The 18925-nt window shown below is 42.4% G+C and overlaps 1 protein-coding gene across 3 annotated transcripts in view; it reads left to right on the forward strand.

Moving 5' to 3' along the window:
• LOC122559759 (leucine-rich repeat-containing G protein-coupled receptor 5-like) overlaps positions 1-18925 on the forward strand; it is a 164164-nt gene that overhangs the window by 135376 nt on the left and 9863 nt on the right. Inside the window, exons 14-16 of one of the 3 annotated variants that reach the window (XM_087997117.1) lie at positions 11535-11606; positions 14208-14333; positions 18305-18456. In XM_087997117.1, coding sequence (XP_087853243.1) covers positions 11535-11606; positions 14208-14333; positions 18305-18456 — 350 coding nt within the window. The remainder of the gene's footprint in view (positions 1-11534; positions 11607-14207; positions 14334-18304; positions 18457-18925) is intronic. The other 2 variants (XM_043709735.2, XM_087997118.1) reach the window with 2 other exon arrangements.

Genomic DNA, 18925 nt, shown 5'->3' on the forward strand with positions numbered 1-18925 from the left:
CAACAAATGTTAACATTTTTATCGTATGCTCAACTTAGCCCAGCTGCAGTAATAAATAGTGAAATCAGAGTTACTCACATGTTATAATTTAAAGTGAAAAATGAAGTGCAAATATCTTTCCCCAAATTGTTAATAGTCCAAATAATCATTGTGGCTTTTCTTGCATCAGAAATTTTAAAAACAACTTACTCTAGCTGTGTAATTGATGGCAAGAGAAAAGGAATTCCTATTTAAATGCTTGGCAAAAGCACACTGTGGTGTGCATTATGGCATGTTAACTGGGGATAATCTGTATGGCTCAGTGGCACACTACATACAACTTGCTGAGCTTTCAGGAATTTACAATCTTTCTTCTCATTCCACAGTTAATATGAAGGCAAGTGTTCACAGCCTCCATCCTAGAATCAAATTGGATGCCTTCATTATTTTTCTGTTCCGGAGTGTTACTCAGATTTAGGTTGTGGTCTATTCTTTACATCAGATACTGGAAGCAGTGACATAATTACTGGACTAGTAATCCAGAAAACCAGCAGAGACTCTGGGGATATGGGTTCAAATCCAACATTGACAGCTGGTGGGATTTGAAATCAGTTCATAAAAATATAAAATATAACAGTATTCTTTGCCCATTATTACCAATTGACATTTAAAATAACTGTTTGGTTCTCTGCTGTATTTTAGGCAAGGAAATCTGCTACCTTTATATGGTCTGACCCACATGTGGCTCCACACCAACAGTAAAGTGCCCTCAGTGATTGTCTCACAAACAATAGCCCACAGTTCAATAGCCCACACCTCCTCATGAAAGAGTTTTTAAAAGAAACCATCACTGAAACAGCATTCAGTTAGTCTCTACATTAATATGTTATATCCATCACCTAAAAACAGAAAATACTCAGCAGGTCTGTCATATGTACAAAGAGGAACAGAGTGAATGAGTTGAGTTTTCATTTTTGCATCAGCTCACTGACAAACAGGAGTCTTTTGGTATTCATTATCACGTGGGCACTTTAAGATATCACAGTTTACCAAAAAGTTGCCAATTGGCAGCCAGCTGGCATATTCTTATTCAGGTTGTGGAGTGCCCGTATTGGTCTGAGGTGGACACCAGGTTATAGTCCACTTCACTAGACCGTTCACCTGACAAAGGAGTAGCATCTCGAAAGCTTGTGATTTCAAATAAAACCCTGGTGTCATGTGACTTCTGACTACATCCATGTTCAACTATAGTGGCAGGTGGGCACCTGATGCTTAAGCTGCCAATGTATGTTGGAGAAAAAGAGGGTACTTCAACATAGAGGTGTACCCTGAAGTGATTTCAGACATGATAAAAATAAAGAGGCTGGAGAATCAAGGCCATTATGGTGGAGCTGTGCCCCTGTAGCTGTGGGGTGGGGGAGCCAGGTTTTGACAGGAAGCCTGTATGCCAGCTCAGAAAAATCCAGTTTTTTTTATTCATTTGTTGAATGCGTCCATCACAGGCTAAGCCAGTATTTATTGCCCATCCCAATCATCCAGCAATTCCCCATTGCTGTGGCTCTGGAGTCACATGTGGGCCAGAACAGGTAAGGATAGCAGTTCCTTAAAAGGCATTTGTGAACAAAATGGGTTTCCCCCCAGCAATGATTCTCTCAATTTCCAGATTTTTATTGAATTCAGATTTCACCATCTGCCAAGGTGGGATTCAAACATGGGTCGAACATTGCTTGGGTATCTGGATTAACAGCCTGGCGATAATACCATCAACCGTTCACCAACCAGGATATCAGCTATCAGTATAGTATTATTAATAGGCCCTTTAAGAAGCCTAACTGTTTACCCACCAATCATCACCACTAAACCAACCTATCCCAAAATAGCCTGCAGGCAGGAATGTGCCAATGTGCCAATAAACCAACAGATCAGTGTCGGAGTCCAAATTGTCTGCATGCCCAGCTCTGATCTTTCCTCATCAGACCAATAAAGATTTAGTTCGCATTTTTAGATCACTTAGATTTCTAGATCATTTTGAATAGAATTGTATAGGGCATTTTTTTTTTTGAAAAGGCTATCCACCTTTAAATATTTTCCTTTATTTGGAAATAAGGAATTTCCCTTTCTAGACATGGCAATTTACTGTGGGAGGAAAGCTATTGAGATTCAATTTCAGTATTTCAAACTTGTAAGCCAAATACTTTAGTCCACTATGCTACATGCCAAAGTTTACAGCAGTCTGTTTCCAATTCTGCATTTTAAAAATAGTAAAGTTGAAATCCTTCAAATGCAGCGAGGTACTGGTCCTCACTGTGAAACTTTGTATAGACTGCACAGGGATAGATATAGTGGTGGCTCCTGTCATGTGGCATCTCAGAAATGAAAACTCTTGGCTATTTAGCCTGGAATTTTGAAGTAAAATGAAATTACTACAAATGGAGACTACACAGTGATTTATTTAAAAAATATTTTAAACTTAGAAATGTCAGTTACTGAGGGAAAGAATAACAGTCTTTTTAAATCAAAAGTATTTTTTATGATCTGATCTGGTCATCATGTGTTTCATTTATGGCTTTCGTGAATGGTCATTCGGTAGTGGTTGTTATCTGAAATCCTTCATAGTTTTGCAGTGGTAATTTCATATTCTGAAAGTTTGTTTTGATTTGCACACGTCCAACTTCTTCAGTCTGTAGCTTTCCTTTGAGAGCACAGTGCATGGCCAAGGCATGATCTTACAGGAAATGTAAGCAAATGCAAGACTTGCACAGCACTACCCTCATTGTTTTCTCTGAGAAACTGGGTGGGTGCAACTGATGTGTTTGATGAAATGAGAAAATAAAAAGCTAAAGTTTACTTCCACAAAAGGATCATGGTAGTGTGGTGTTCAATTATTCTGTCTTTCATAAGGAAAGTTTGGTAACTGATCTATGAGCACTGGGTTTGATTGGTTAAACCTGGATGTGAACTCAGAGTGAAGGAAACGGAAGTTGCTGGAAGCTAGACTGCGATTTGTGTGAATGCAGATATTTTGCATTTGCAGAGATACTCCAAAACTCTAGTAAAATAAAACCTGTTGCACTCTTACAAGCTAGTGTCAATTCTGCTTTGATTTGAGATATATAAAATATACAGCAAAATACAAAAGGTATACGATTGAGAAATGCTGATTTCAAATCCGTTTTTCCTTTTTCCAATCTTACATCACAATTTGAGCTGAAATCCGAATCTCCGTGCTCTCTGCATGTGGAAGCATTTGGGTAGAAGAGCAAAGGTACCATCAGGTTGTTCCACTCTCATGGATTGCCCTTTGATCAGACACTAGATCAACAGTACTGGTCAATACCCACTATATCTAGCAAGAATGTTAAGGAGGACCTTATTTAAGGATTGATGCTCGAGGGAAAGAAAACTGTTTACAGAACCAGTCTTATTTAAAATTGTTCCATTTCCAATTAAATAGTCCAGAGGTTAAGGTAAAAAATATGCAAGGGTTCATTGTTGCTTTGTAAGACCCTGACAGAAATTGTGTTTCACCAAAAGTTTGCAATCCTATGAATATTTCTTCAAGCTGGAACAGTAATTACAATTTTTAAAAAAAGTTGTAAATATGTTCAATTAGTGAGCAGATAAAAATTAAATATTTGGAACCTTCTCCAGATTTATTGTCATCTGGATGAGGCATTCTACTGCACCTTGTAGGTGAAATATTAAAAGGGTTGTGCACAGAATATGTTTTTGCAAGGTTTGTGAAGGTTTGTTGCTCAGGTTAAGGTTTAGGGTGTAGGTTTGCTCGCTGAGCTGTAGGTTTGATATCCAGACGTTTCATTACCTGGCTAGGTAACATCATTAGTGGCGAACTCCAAGTGAAGCGAAGTTGTTGTCTCCTGCTTTCTATTTCTATCTTTCTCCTGGATGGGGTTCCTGGGGTTTGTGGTGATGTCATTTCCTGTTCGTTTTCTGAGGGGTTGATAGATGGCATCTAGATCTATGTGTTTGTTTATGCCATTGTGGTTGGAGTGCCAGGCCTCTAGGAATTCTCTGGCATGTCTTTGCTTAGCCTGTTCCAGGATAGATGTGTTGTCCCAGTCGAAATGGTGGTTTTTCTCGTCCGTGTGTAGCTACGAGGGAGAGAGGGTCGTGTCTTTTTGTGGCTAGCTGGTGTTCATGTATTATGGTGGCTAACTTTCTTCCTGTTTGTCCTACATAGTGTTTGTGGCCATCCTTACATGGAATTTTATAGATGACGTTGGTTTTGTCCATGGGTTATACTGGGTCTTTTAAGTTTATTAGTTTTTGTTTGAGAGTGTTAGTGGGATTGTGTGCTACTAGGATTCCGAGGGGTCTTACTACTAACAAACTCTTAGTAGCACATAATTCCACCAACACTCTCAAACAAAAACTAACAAACTTAAAAGACCCAGTACAACCCATGGACAAAACCAACGTCATCTACAAAATTCCATGTAAGGACTGCCACAAACACGATGTAGGACAAACAGGTAGAAAGTTAGCCACCAGGATACATGAACACCAGTTAGCCACAAAAAGACACGACCCTCTCTCCCTCGTAGCCCTACACACGGATGAGAAAAACCACCATTTCGACTGGGACAACACGTCTATCCTGGGACAGGCTAAGCAAAGACATGCCAGAGAATTCCTAGAGGCCTGGCACTCCAACCACAACGGCATAAACAAACACATAAATCTAGATGCCATCTATCAACCCCTCAGAAAACGAACAGGAAATGACATCACCACAAACCCCAGGAACCCCATCCAGGAGAAAGATAGAAATAGAAAGCAGGAGACAACAGCTTCACTTCACTTGGAGGTTGCCACTGATGATGTTACCTAGCCAGGTAATGAAACGCCTGGATATCAAACCTACAGCTCAGCGAGCAAACCTACACCCTAAATAAAGAATATGTTTCTAACCAGGTAGCACAGTTAAAACAATCCATTTCATTTGGTACAATAATCAAGACTTTTAAGATTTTCTAACAATAGCTATCCAATGGAAAACTGCTCAACTAAACTTTATTCATGTGCAGGGAACGCCTACCAAACAACAAAGATACATAGCTAACATACCCAAGTGTATTAAATTGTTCCTTGTGTTTTCATTTTAACTTAATTGATGTGGGTTTATTTTATTTGAAGACAGATTTTCAAAATTTAATTTTAATGGCTTTGTGTGTGTGTTAACATAAACTGTGTCCTGAAACAATTTATCTACCAGGCCAAGACAACCCCACCTATTACTGTCAAGAATGAGTTATGCAGCTGGCATTCAACACAATCGTTTGTTGGCAGAAATGAAAGTGTTGGTACCAGTGAAAGCAAGAACATTATTTTCCATCTGCCTGATATAGCTTACCACCAATGTGTTTCTTATTTTAGATCATCTTTGAGGGCCAACAGTAAGAAGTGTTTGCCAGAGCTCAGTGAAAAAGTGGGTAGTTGTTAAATGGGTGGGGTAGTGGTATCACTGATCAGTTAGTCAATTTTCCACTTGCTTTTTCCCTACTACTGAGCTTTTGTCAGCTGCAACTTGTGAACTTAAAGTTTTTGGAAATGATTTTCAGCCAGAGATCTTCAGGGGCATCTGATCATAGTATTATACAGGAGATTTGGTGCACTTTGATTCTCCTTATGAGTTCCCTACTTGAAAATGTGCAACAGTAGACATTGTCTAATGAGAGGATTGCTCTCATTCGACAATCCTCAGTTCAGCTCTGTATGCAGAGAGTTGTCAGTACTTATCAAAATCAGAATTGCTGTTTTTTTTTAACTAAGAGGCAAACCTCTTTCATCCCCTTATTTCATCCACTGCCCTTCTCTTAAGTACTGAATATTTAGTGGTGAAAGACTACACAGTTCTGGTTTTACTAATGCAAAAAGGCTGCAGTGACATTGAAGAATTTTGCCATTTGCTAAAGCAGCCAATGCAACCAGAAAAGAGGCAAATGCCTCTAATGTGGTTCTAACCAGGGGAGGATTTTTAGACTGCAGGCAGAGTGTCATGTAAAGTATTGGTATTCAGATGATTCTATGATCAGATAGGGTAAGCATTGTAAAGCATTAGCTTATTTTCAATTTGGAAGAATGAGGAATTCATTTTTTAAACTTATCCTGGAGAAAAGCTCCATATTTGGAAAAGCTTTTATTTTCAGTTTGCAGGAATCCTAGTTTAAGTTGGTTATATGAGACAATTCCTACTGAAGAAAGGACTTCGTTCAGAACCATAAAAAAAGTTTTCTTCAAGACAAGAGATTTTGTTTCAATACTCCTAACCAGTAGTGTTTGGTTAGAAGAGCCAGGAGGGGACATGAGAAGTCATTGGCATCCAGGATCAAAGAAAACCCTAAAGCTTTCTATAGGTGTGTCAGGAATAAATGAATGACTAGAGTAAAATTAGAGCCAATCAAGGACAGTAGTGGAAAGTTGTGCATGGAGTCAGAAGAGATAGGACAAGTGCTAAATGAATACTTTACACCAGTATTCACACTGGAAAAAGACATTTTTGTCAAGGAGAATACTGAGATATAGGCTACTAGACTAGATGGGATCGAGGAGGTGTTAGCAATTCTGGAAATTGTGAAAATAGGTAAGTCCCCTGGCTGGATGGGATTTATTCTAGAATACTCTGGGAAACCAGGGAGGAGATTGCATAGTCTTTGGTTTTGATCTTTATGGCATCATTGTCTACAGGAATAATGCCAGGAGATTGGAGCCCCCTTGTTCAAGAAGGGGAGTAGAGACGATCCTGGTAATCATTGACCGGTGAGCCTTACTTCGGTTGTGGGTAAAGTGTTGGAAAAGGTTATAAGAGATAGAATTTATAACCATCTAGAAAGGAATAAGTTGATTACAGATAGTCAACATGGTGAAGGGTAGGTCTCACAAGCCTTATTGAGTTCTTTGAGAAGGTGACCAAACAGGTAGATGAGAGCAAAGTGGCTGATGTGGTGTATATGGATTTCAGTAAGATGTTTGATAAGGTTCCACACAGTAGGCTGTTGTACAAAGTATGGAGGCATGGGATTGAGGGCAATTTGGCAGTTTGAATCAGAAGTTGGCTAGTTGAAAGAAGACAGGGGGTGGTGATTGATGGGAAATGTTCATCCTGGAGTTCAGTTACTTTTGGTGTACTGCAAGGATCTGTTTTGGGACCTCCGCTGTTTGTCATTTTTATAAATGACCTGGATGAGGGTGTAGAAGGATGGGTTAGTAAACGTGTGGATGACACTAAGGTCAGTGGAGTTGTGGATAGTGCCGAAGGATATTGCAGGTTACAGAGGGACATAGATAAGCTGAAGAGCTGGACTGAGACATGGCAAATAGAGTTTAATGCGGAAAAGTGTGAGGTGATTCACTTTGGAAGGAGCAACAGGAATGCAGAACACTGGGCTAATGGTAAGATTCTTGGTAGTGTAGATGAGCAGAGGGATCTCGGTGGCCATGTGCATAGATCCCTGAAAGTTGCCACCCAGGTTGATAGGATTGTTAAGAAGGTATATGCTGTATTGGCTTTTATTGGTAGAGGGATTGAGTTTTGGAGCCATGAGGTCATGTTGCAGCTGTACAAAACTCTGGTGTATTGCATGCAGTTCTGATCACCACATTAAAGGAAGGGTGTGGAAGCTTTGGAAAGGGTTCAGAGGAGATTTACTAGGCTGTTGCCTGGTATGGGGGGAAGGTCTTATGCAGAAAGAGCAAGGTCTTATACAGAAAGGCTGAGGAATTTGAGGCTGATTTCTACATAGAGAAGAAGGTTGAGAGGTGACTTAATTGAAACATATAAGATAATCAGAGGGATGAAAAGGGTGGACAGTGAGAGCCTTTTTGCTCGGATGGTGAGAGACAGCACAAAAGGACATAGCTTTAAATTAAGGGGTGATAGATATAGGACAGATGTTCAAGGTAGTTTCTTTACTCAGAGAGTCTTGGGGGTGAGGGATGCCCTGCCTGCAACAGTAGTAGACTTGCCAACTTTAAGGGCATTTAAATGGTCATTGGATAAACATATGGTTGAAAATGGAATCGTTTAGGTTGGGTGGGCTTCAGATTGGTTTGGCAGGTCGTCACAACATCGAGGCCTGAAGTGCCTGTAATGCGCTGTAATGTTCTATGTTCTAAAAGTTTGATAGACAAAGGGATTCTCTCTGGTGCTTGAGTACTGTGAAATGATGATGTTGGAATAGATGGGATTGTATTTTACCATATTGTTTGGAATTTTTCAAATTTTGTTGTATGTAATTGGCTTTATTCTATTTTCATTTCTTTTGCATAATAAGCTTTTGCTTTTGTTATTAAAATCATATCTGCAGCAATGTGTGGGAGAAAGTGAGCACTGCAGATGCTGGAGATCAGAATTGAAGAGTGTGGTGTTGGAAAAGCACAGCAGGTCAGGTAGCATCCGAGAAGCAGGATAATCAATGTTTTGGGCATAAGCCCTTCAGCAGTAATGTGTGCTTGTCTTTCAGTGAAAGGCCACCTTGTTACATAAAAATGAGAGAAAATATTAAGTAACAAGCCAAGTTTCTATCTGGGATCTTGATTAAATTAGCTTCCCCAAAGTGTGGAAACAGGCCCTTCGGCCTAACCAGTCCACACCAACCCTCTGAAGAGCAACCCACCCAGACCAATTTCCCTCTGACTAATGCACCCAATACTATGGGCAATTTAGCATAGCCAATTCACCCAACCTGCACATCTTTAGACTGTGGGAGGAAACCGGAGCACCCGGAGAAAACCCACGCAGACAATAGACAATAGACATTAGGTGTAGGAGTAGGCCATTCTGCCCTTCGAGCCTGCACCACCATTCAATATGATCATGGCTGATCATCCTTAATCAGTATCCTGTTCCTGCCTTATCTCCATAACCCTTGATTCCACAATCCTTGAGAGCTCTATCCAACTCTTTCTTAAATGAATCCAGAGACTGGGCCTCCACTGCCCTCTGGGGCAGAGCATTCCACACAGCCACCACTCTCTGGGTGAAGAAGTTTCTCCTCATCTCTGTCCTAAATGGTCTACCCTGTATTTTTAAGCTGTGTCCTCTGGTTCGGCACTCACCCATCAGAGGAAACATATTTCCTGCCTCCAGAGTGTCCAATCCTTTAATAATCTTATATGTCTCAATCAGATCCCCTCTCAGTATGCTAAACTCAAGGGTATACAAGCCCAGTCGCTCCAGTCTTTCAGTGTAAGGTAATCCCGCCATTCCAGGAATTGACCTCGTGAACCTACGCTGCACTCCCTCAATAGCCAGAATGTCTTTCCTCAAATTTGGAGACCAGAACTGCACACAGTACTCCAGGTGTAGTCTCACCAGGGCCCTGTACAGCTGCAGAAGAACCTCTTTGCTTCTATACTCAATCCCTCTTGCTATGAAGGCCAGCATGCTATTAGCCTTCTTCACTACTTGCTGTACCTGCATGCATACCTTCATTGACTGGTGTACAAGAACACACAGATCTCTCTGTACTGCCCTTTTACCTAAATTGATTCCATTTAGGTAGTAATCTGCCTTCCTGTTCTTGCCACCAAAGTGGATAACCATACATTTATCCACATTAAACTGCATCTGCCATGCATCTGACCACTCACCTAACTTGTCCAGGTCACCCTGTAATCTCCTAACATCCTCATCACATTTCACCCTGCCACCCAGCTTAGTATCATCAGCAAATTTGCTAATGTTATTGCTAATACCATCTTCTATATCATTAACATATATTGTAAAAAGCTGCGGTCCCAGTACTGATCCCTGCAGTACCCCACTGGATTGGATATCCATGGTGAAGATGAGGCATTGGGGGCCGGGGAAACGGAAGTCTTGGAGGAGGTGGAGGGTGTGGGCATCAATCCGCCACCTCCAAACAGACCCCACCACCAGGGATATATTTCCCTCCCCACCCCTTTCCGCCTTCCGCAAAGACCGTTCCCTCCGTGACTACCTGGTCAGGTCCACGCCCCCCTACAACCCACCCTCCCATCCTGGCACTTTCCCCTGCCACAGCAGGAACTTTAAAACCTGCGCCCACACCTCCTCCCTCACCTCTATCCAAAGCCCTAAAGGAGCCTTCCACATCCATCAAAGTTTTACTTGCACATCCACTAATATCATTTATTGTATCCGTTGCTCCCGATGTGGTCTCCTCTACATTGGGGAGACTGGGCGCCTCCTAGCAGATGTTTAGGGAACATCTCCAGGACACCCGCACCAATCAACCACACCACCCCGTGGCCCAACATTTCAACTCCACCTCCCACTCTGCCAAGGACATGGAGGTTCTGGGCCTCCTTCACCGCCGCTCCCTCACCACCAGACGCCTGGAGGAAGAATGCCTCATCTTCCGCCTCGGAACACTTCAACCCCAGGCCATCAATGTGGACTTCAACATTTCCCCTTCCCCCACCTCACCCTAGTTCTAAACTTCCAGCTCAGCACTGTCCCCATGACTTGTCCGGACTTATCCTACCTACCTATCTCCTTTTCCATCTATCCACTCCACCCTCTCCTCCCTGACCTATCACCTTCATCCCCTCCCCCACTCACCCACTGTACTCTATGCTACTTTCTCCCCACTCCCACCCTCCTCTAGCTTATCTCTCCACGTTTCAGGCTCACTGCCTTTATTCCTGATGAAGGGCTTTTGCCCGAAACGTCGATTTCGAAGCTCCTTGGATGCTGCCTGAATTGCTGTGCTCTTCCAGCACCACTAATCCAGAATCTGGTTTTCAGCATCTGCAGTCATTGTTTTTACCTCTGTAAGTGAGGGTTTGCCATGGGGTGGTAGAGCTACCAAATTTTATCTCTCCACCCTGGAGGCTTCCTGCCTCTATTCCTGATGAAGGACTTTTGCCCGAAACGTCGATTTTCCTGCTCCTTGGATGCTGCCTGACCTGCTGTGCTTTTCCAGCACCACTCTGGTCTAAACTCTGGTTTCCAGCATCTGCACTCCTCTCTTTTGCCTACCAATAGATAATAGTCAGTTCAACTATTTTATTGTCTGTTAAAACCTTTGTCACAACCAAACTAGAATTTTTGATGTCCTGTGAACCATCAGGACAGGCAGAGGTTCAGTCTAATATTTTCTTTGAAAGATAACAATCCTAACACTACAGCTATCTGACAGTACTGAAGATTCAGTTCATATGTTCAAAGTGTATCACTGGCCTTGAATCTACATCCTTCTGATTCTAAGGCATAAATACAAAATAATGAGGAAGCTGGAAATCTGAAACAAACGTTCAGAATGCTGGAGAAACTCAGCAGATCTGGCAACATCTCTGGAGAGAGAAACAGTTAACATTTCAGAAGTCAAGTTATTGTCAATGCGAAATTTGCTTGTGTCAGATAAGGGGGGAGTATTAATTTCCCAATTAAAGTACAGTGTGGTATAATTCATCTCTGGCATAAAAAAGATGGGAAATTGTATCAATAATCACCATACTTAACTCACTATAAATTTATGTGGGGTGTATGTGTAAATTCATACAGATGGCAGCACCTTATTGATAACCTTCATGTATCTGTCCCCATGTAGTGACCTTGGTTGGAACAAAATTGAATTTATACATCAAGAATCATTTATTTCTTCACCATCTTTAATCAAACTGTAAGTCTCTGAGTTCTAAATATTTCATGAGCGATACATAATTTGGAGCAATTTTCCGATGTGTAATAAATATACTTTTGTCCTTCATTACAGTGTTAATTTAGTATTGCAAATGAGCTGGTTTTCAGCCAATAAGATTGTTACATTTTCATTAGCATAAGAGCCTGTTTTTAAATTTATCACACCTAAATTCTGATCAAATTTTAACATAAGGTAGTTCTGAATTTCTTGTGAGCTATGCTTTCAATAAAAATCCCTTTTATAATAATCCCCTGAGCCTTTAAGACAACTTTAAAACAAAACTTTAAATTCCAAAGCCTTGACCCAGGATCTGACTCTCACCGTCTTTTCTCTCAAGTCAGATTTTCCACAGATCCCCGCAGGTTTACAAGGGAGAATTTTATGAGTCCTCAGTTCTGGTAGAAAGAAAGCGATACAAAAATTCATGTACTTCGCTGAATGATTTTTCAACCATGGCTGGAAGTTCCTGAGCAGTTCACACCAGAATTTCCATTTTGCCTCCTATTGAGCAAAGATTTTTGTCTTTGGAAAGTGCTTTACCTAAAGCCAAAGCCTGATTTTCTTAAAGAGAAAGTGTTCTGTGCCTTAGCCTTAATGCTTCCAGATCTCTCTGCTGGAAGTTATGTTCTGGAACCCAGCACCCATCATTCTTCATAGAATCTCTGCAATGTAAAAATAGACTATTCAGTCCATACTGACTCTCTGAAAGCCAATCCCTCGCTTCACTGTTATCCCTGTAACCCCTAGTTTCCCATGACTAATCCACATAGCGTCCCTGCATATTATGAGCAATTTAGCATGGCTAATCTACACATCTTTAAACTGTGGGAGGAAACCCATGTAGACACGGGGAGAACATACAAACCCCACACAGACAGTCACCCAAGGTTGGAATCGAACCCAGGTCCTTGATGCTGTGAGACACCACTGCAAACAACTCTGCTACCATGCTGACCTGCAATACAGTTAGGGACTGGAGAGTGGGTGTAGCATTAAGGTGGGGAAACAGAAGCCACACATACGTTGCTCCTTCACAGTTCATGGAGGCACCTGCTCAGGAGAAAGTACATCTGCCTTCAGAGACAGATTTCCTCAATAGGATTTCTAAGATATGATTCATGGGCTCATAGACATTTGAGGAAATGGTCTAAACCAGCAAGATCTTTGGAAAGAGAAGGTACACTTCTGAAGAAATCAGGTACCCCTTTGTGATTGTTAACAGTTGACATGAATGTGTCCCGCCTCAGGCGACTGTGTGGAGTTTGCACGTTCTCCCCGTGTCTGCGTGGGTTTCCTCCGGGTGCTCCAGTTTCCTCCCACAGTCCAAAGATGTGCAGATCAGGTGAATTGGCCATGCTAAATTGCCCATAGTGTTAGGTAAGGAGTAAATGTAGGGGTATGGGTGGCTTGCGCTTCGGCGGGTCGGTTTGGACTTGTTGAGCCGACGGACCTGTTTCCACACTGTAATGTAATCTAATCTAATTTAAGTCATTTAAATCCCAAGCCCTTTACATTTTGGGGAAAACATTCAGCCTGTAGTTTGGGAAAAAAAAGCATTGTTAGTAATTTCACTGCCTGTGATTCAAGGATTAGTGTTGCCTTACTGCTTCTAAAACCTATCACAGTTTGATCGACAACTGCAAATGGTTCCGGTGACATTTGCTATCTTTGATGTGGGGCAATTAATATGTGCTTGTTTTTGAAAAGGGATTAAGTACTTTTAGAGATTTTAATATTATCTATTAGAATCATTTTAAGAATATATGAAGTTTGCAGCAGATAATTGAAACTTAATTTCATCTGACCGTGGCTCCTGAGAGCTGCCCATCTTGGGTATTGGAGGTTTAAAGGTGTAAAGACAAAGACTGGTGGACAGGGACATGAGTTGGTACTAAGTTGGGCATGAGGTGATAAAGGGCAATGAGGATGAGTGGGGTGTAATGGCTTGCTGGCCATGTGGGAAGCAATGGGAGATGGTCTATCTTGGCATGGATGAGCACAGGAAATGATTGGAAGTCTGAAGATTGAAAGCTGGAGTTGTTTTTTTTTATTTATTGTTTTTATTGCAACTGGACAAACTCCCACCCACTGAGACTAACTTTTTAAACAGGTTGCCTTTGGCATCTAGCTACTCTTGTAGCTGCATCCAGACTGTTTCCAGACGATGCAGTGAGCTTAATGCCGCCTGCCTTATTCCCTCCCACCCCCAATCTGTAAGTTGGACGTTGGTCTCCAGAATTAATTGGATAAGTTTGGTAAATCAGCTTGGTTGGCAAGTTTCAGAAACTGAAAGAAAAAGAACCAACTTAAAGGAAGCTCACATAGCCTTATGCAATGTTAAACTTCAGAAACATAACATCTGCACTCCCCTCCATCCCTACCAGCCTATGTGAAAAATCTCTCACTCAGTAATACTAATTATAGATTAAGTTGTTGACAGTTTCAGGCTACTTGACATTTCCTTTGCATTTATATTTCCTCAACTATGTCATGCTAGGATTATATCAAAGTAAATGTTACTCCTAAAATTTAACAAAGTAATTTGTAATTGATTCACATGCGAATAATCATTCTATGCAGTGACCTCACCTTCAATCTTCTGTCATCTCTTCCTGTATCTGGACTAAATGGATTAACACATCTCAAAATAACTGGCAATCAAGCTCTACAAGATTTGTTGCCTATAGAAAGCCTCCGGAACTTGAGGTAAGGAGATGAATACACAATTTATTTCTGCTTTAATCATTACCAGTGAGAAATTCATTAAGAAAGCAACTGAGGGGTTGTGAGTCATTTCAAGAATTGACCAGCTGGTAGGTTTTATTGGACTAGTAAATGAGATATAAAGAAAAACATATGTAATAAGAGAAATTGCTGTTGAAACTCAACGGATCTGGTAACATCTCAGGAGACCAAAACAGAATTAACACTTTGAGTCCAATATGACTCTTCAGGGTTGAATCTTATATATTTTGGCTCAGTCTGAGTTGCATCAAGGTTATTGCAGAGTGTTTTTATGCAAGACCAAATTAGTTATCTTGGCGTATCTTACCAAATAAGTCACATTAATTACTTAACCCGATCCTAGGGTGTCTCTCATGTCTGATTCTGGCGTCATCTTGCCACATGTCATTCCCAGAACTCCTTGCTACTCAGTGGGCATCACCAGAACACTGCCATCCTTTGTGCCGTTGCCATCTTTCAACGGTCACTGTGCATCTGGGCAAGCATTGGCAGACTGATATTGCTCATTACCAGCAGCATAATGGCATATCAGCCACAAAACCACACTCCCCATGACACATACTTGGCACTCCATCACACATACAAACCCATTCTCTCACCCGAGCTGTAATTTAAGCAACACACCCAAAACTAGCTGTCTGAACACTCCATATCAGCACTAGTCTGTCCCCAGTGCCCACCTGCTTACCCACAACTTGTCATTGTCCTGTAGGAGAATGTCACACATAGGCAATTAGTTGGACAAATCCAAACAGAACCTTTCATTCACAGTCAGCTAAAGGAAACACAGACAAAACCAAAATAGGCTGAGGTTCACCAAAACAATGCAAAACAGATTTCGGGGAATCACATGCAATGAATATTTTACAGTCTGCAACTGTGTGCTCCTCCCAGTTCTCAACTGCCGGTACTGGGTGTTAATTGGGTTCTGTATAGCTTGTGGTGCCTAGTGCAGTTGAACTCTGTCATGACCAAACTTAGCTTCCATTTATCCAGTCCCCTCAGAACAGGACTGTTCCTGTTCTTCCAGTTCCTCAGCATCCAACGTATCGTCCCATTGCCTGCTCCAATTAAGTGGAGCACGCCAGGATAATGTGGTACATTCTGTCCAAACTATAGTGGAGCTCCCCCCTCCCAGTCTGGTCTAAGCAGTGGAGCCACATGTTCAACAACCCTATTGTCTGTTCCACCATGGACCTGATTGCAGAATAGGTGATGTTGAACTTGCACTGAGCATCTGTCAATGCTATGATGAGCTATGGTCACTATGGGTTTCCCTTGCCTCCCCCAATAAGCAACCTTGTAAGGACCCTGGACCCTTAAACACACTAGTCTCATGAAAGTTTGCCAGAATGTAGGAGTCATGGTAGCTGCTGGGGTAGTGGGCACACACCTCTGGGAATCAAACAAAACCACTTTCTGATGATGAGTTCTGCAGCTTTATGACACAGTCTTGTCATTGCTGCATATGTACAGTCGATAGCATCCTGTAGCTGGGGGAAAACACGCAATATTCCTGAATCTTACAGCCCGGGCTGCAGTACTGACCTTGTCTTGGGAGATGAAATAGACTGGTGTGACGTTGTAGTGATGGTATCGGTCACTGTCTAGATGGATTTGTGGGTGCACAACTGGGAGATCGCATTCAGGAGCCAGTCTTTCTCTCTCTCTCACACACTCACGCACACACCCCACTGCAGTGATCTGAACAGCCACTGGGAGAGGTTGTTCTCCCTCTCCTGCAGTCTCAGCTCCAAATCCAGCCTCTGGCACTGTTCTGCCGCAGTGTCCCAGAACAGATGAATCCTCTGTCGGTGCTGCACCTTGCTCATGCCCAGGAAATGAAGTCGTGGTCGGGAACGTCCGAGCCTCCTGTGCATCCTTCGGCGGCCCTCCCCCCACCTCCCCGAGCAGCGTACTCCTTATCCTCTGGGGTGACCTGCTGCTGCTCCCCCTTGGGTGTCTCATTTCCCTAGTCCTCTTGCATCCACTTCACCTTCCCAGGGAGTTAGCCGCAGCAACAAACCTCCCATCACACTGGCAGGCCCCACTACTCTCAGTGGAAAGGACCCAAAATGGGATTAAAGGAGCAAAAAGAGTTTCGAAGGTCTCTGAGCAGTTTATTCATGGCATGCCCTGCAGCACAGTTCTCTGCACAATGAGATATGCCGCACTCAAACAGTGAGGGACGTGTGCCCTATATCCATCCACCGACAGCTTGGCATGTGCAGCAAGTTGGTCAAGGTGCCGTACCATATGTGTGACCACCCCCCAGTGCCAGAGAGAAGGGTGTACCGGGTGTGCTCTGACATCCTTCCTACCCCAGACCTACATTAAACGTACACCGGATGTCCTATGGCTCAAACAGGACTCCGGCAAGTTTAGTGAATAGCAATGCCCCTTCAGTTTTGGCAATTTGTAATTGAATTGCTGCTCACTTCCACATTACTTTAATGACCAAGTTCAGTTTGTAAACACCAATGGCATGATGCAAAACACCTTTAACCAGTATCTGACCACTCTGCAACATAGCAAGCGCGTGAAATAATTAGATGTTAAATGAGGTTGTGCTTTAATACTGCTGTGTCATGTATTTGTTGCTACAATATCCTAGCATACCACACCGCCCCCCTTCCAAAACTGACTACCATTGAGTTGGTAGAGGCATTCCAGCATTTTCCAGTTAGTATCGCTTAACTTCCAGGGAACGGAAAGTAATGGCAGGAAATGAAGATTGTGCTGGATACCATCTGTACCAGGCCTTGCCTGATCACCAGGTTTCTTCCAAAGCCTCCATGTTCCTTTTAACCTCTCACTGCCCCCACAGCCCATCTCCACCCATCCTCCCCATGTGGAAACCTGTCATATTGAAATTTGCCTGTAACTGCTCCCAGAACCCTGGCATTATACTGTTATGAAGCCCACCCTCGTTCTCTGTGCTCTCCCTGGAGCCTTTCAATGCTAATTGCTGGTGAACCCTGCAATGCATGCCTGTGCTTCTAGAGGGCGCTGTCAGTGCCTCAGAGATGCCATGATGGTTATGATCAGTTGGTAGATGATCGATTTGGATGAGGGGTGCCAGAGGCTGATGCCTGTGAAACATTCCCTGAGATAGAGTTTGTTCATATGGAACATGGAAGTCATTTAGAGCAAGCAATCATCTGAATTCACTAAGTACCTGCTGTAGTTTTCATGCATGGTTTTCTCGACATCAAATTGACTTGGCGAGTTTTATAAAGAGCGAAAGATGAATATTAATGAGGCAAGTTGTGCTGTCAAGGAAGCATTTAACAACCAATAATCCCTCTTACTTGGTAGTCATGATTTTGAGGTGCCGGTGTCGGACTGGGGTGGAGAAAGTTAAAAATCACACAACACCAGGATTTAGTCCAACAGGTTTATTTGGAAGCACTAGCTTTCAGAGCACTGCTCCTTCACACAACCACATGATGAAGGAACAGCGCACCGAAAGTTAGTGCTTCCAAATAAACTTGTTGAACTATAACCTGGTGTTGTGTAGATTTTTAACTTCTCAATTGGTAACCCACCACTGCCTTGTGAGGAACTCACATGCCACTGTGAAAAGGATAAAAGATTAAGCTGATTGCTCCTGCCATTGCAATGGATCAAACAGATGTCTCACCTCGTTCTAACCCATCCCACTTTAGCTCACATTGCTCAGTCCCCTATAACAATCCACCCTCTGTTTCTCTCTTTACAGTTTCAAACAAGCCTGCTGAGTATCTCCAACACTTTCTGTTTTTATGACAGATCTCCAACATATGCAGTACTTTACATTTATTTGAACAGAAAAAAAACCTACACTGCAATAATTTCATGTTAAATAAAACAAGATGTCTGCTATATTTCTTTCAGACAATGTCATTCCTGTACTCTTAATGTTCCATTACTTTAAATCTTTAAATTCACAGGGTGTTAGAAATGCCCTATGCTTACCAATGCTGTGCATATGGATCTTGTGAAAGTTCCTACAAACTCACAAATCAGTGGGAGAAAGTTGAGAACAACAGTGAGGAGGAAGCTCACAAACAGGATGCTGGAATGCTGTCTGGTCAAGGTAATGGTAAATGACCAACCTGCTACTGAATGTGCTAAACCACTGAAATTAGATTAGATTAGAGTCCCCACAGTGTGGAAACAGGCCCTTCAGCCCAACAAGCCCACACCGCCCCTCCGAAGAGAAACCCATCCAAACCCATTCCATACCCTATATTTACCCCTGACTAAAGCACCTAACACTGTGGGCAATTTAGCATGGCCAATTCACCTGACCTGCACATCTTTGGATTGTGGGAGGAAACCGGAGCACCCGGAGGAAACCCACACAGACACGGGGAGAATATGCAAACTCCACACAGACAGACGGGAATCGAACCTGGGTCCCTGATGCTGTGAGGCAGCAGTGCTAACCACTGGGCCACCGTGCTGCCCCTAAATTCAGCTCCAAAATCTATTATAACTATTAGAGATATACAGCTCGGAAATAGACTCTTTGGTCCAACTCACCAATGGCCGACCAGACATCCTATATA

Source organism: Chiloscyllium plagiosum, unplaced genomic scaffold, assembly GCF_037043375.1.
Source record: "Chiloscyllium plagiosum isolate Xiang-an unplaced genomic scaffold, Cpla_swu_hap1 HiC_scaffold_19, whole genome shotgun sequence".
In the NCBI taxonomy this organism is placed as follows: domain Eukaryota; kingdom Metazoa; phylum Chordata; class Chondrichthyes; order Orectolobiformes; family Hemiscylliidae; genus Chiloscyllium; species Chiloscyllium plagiosum.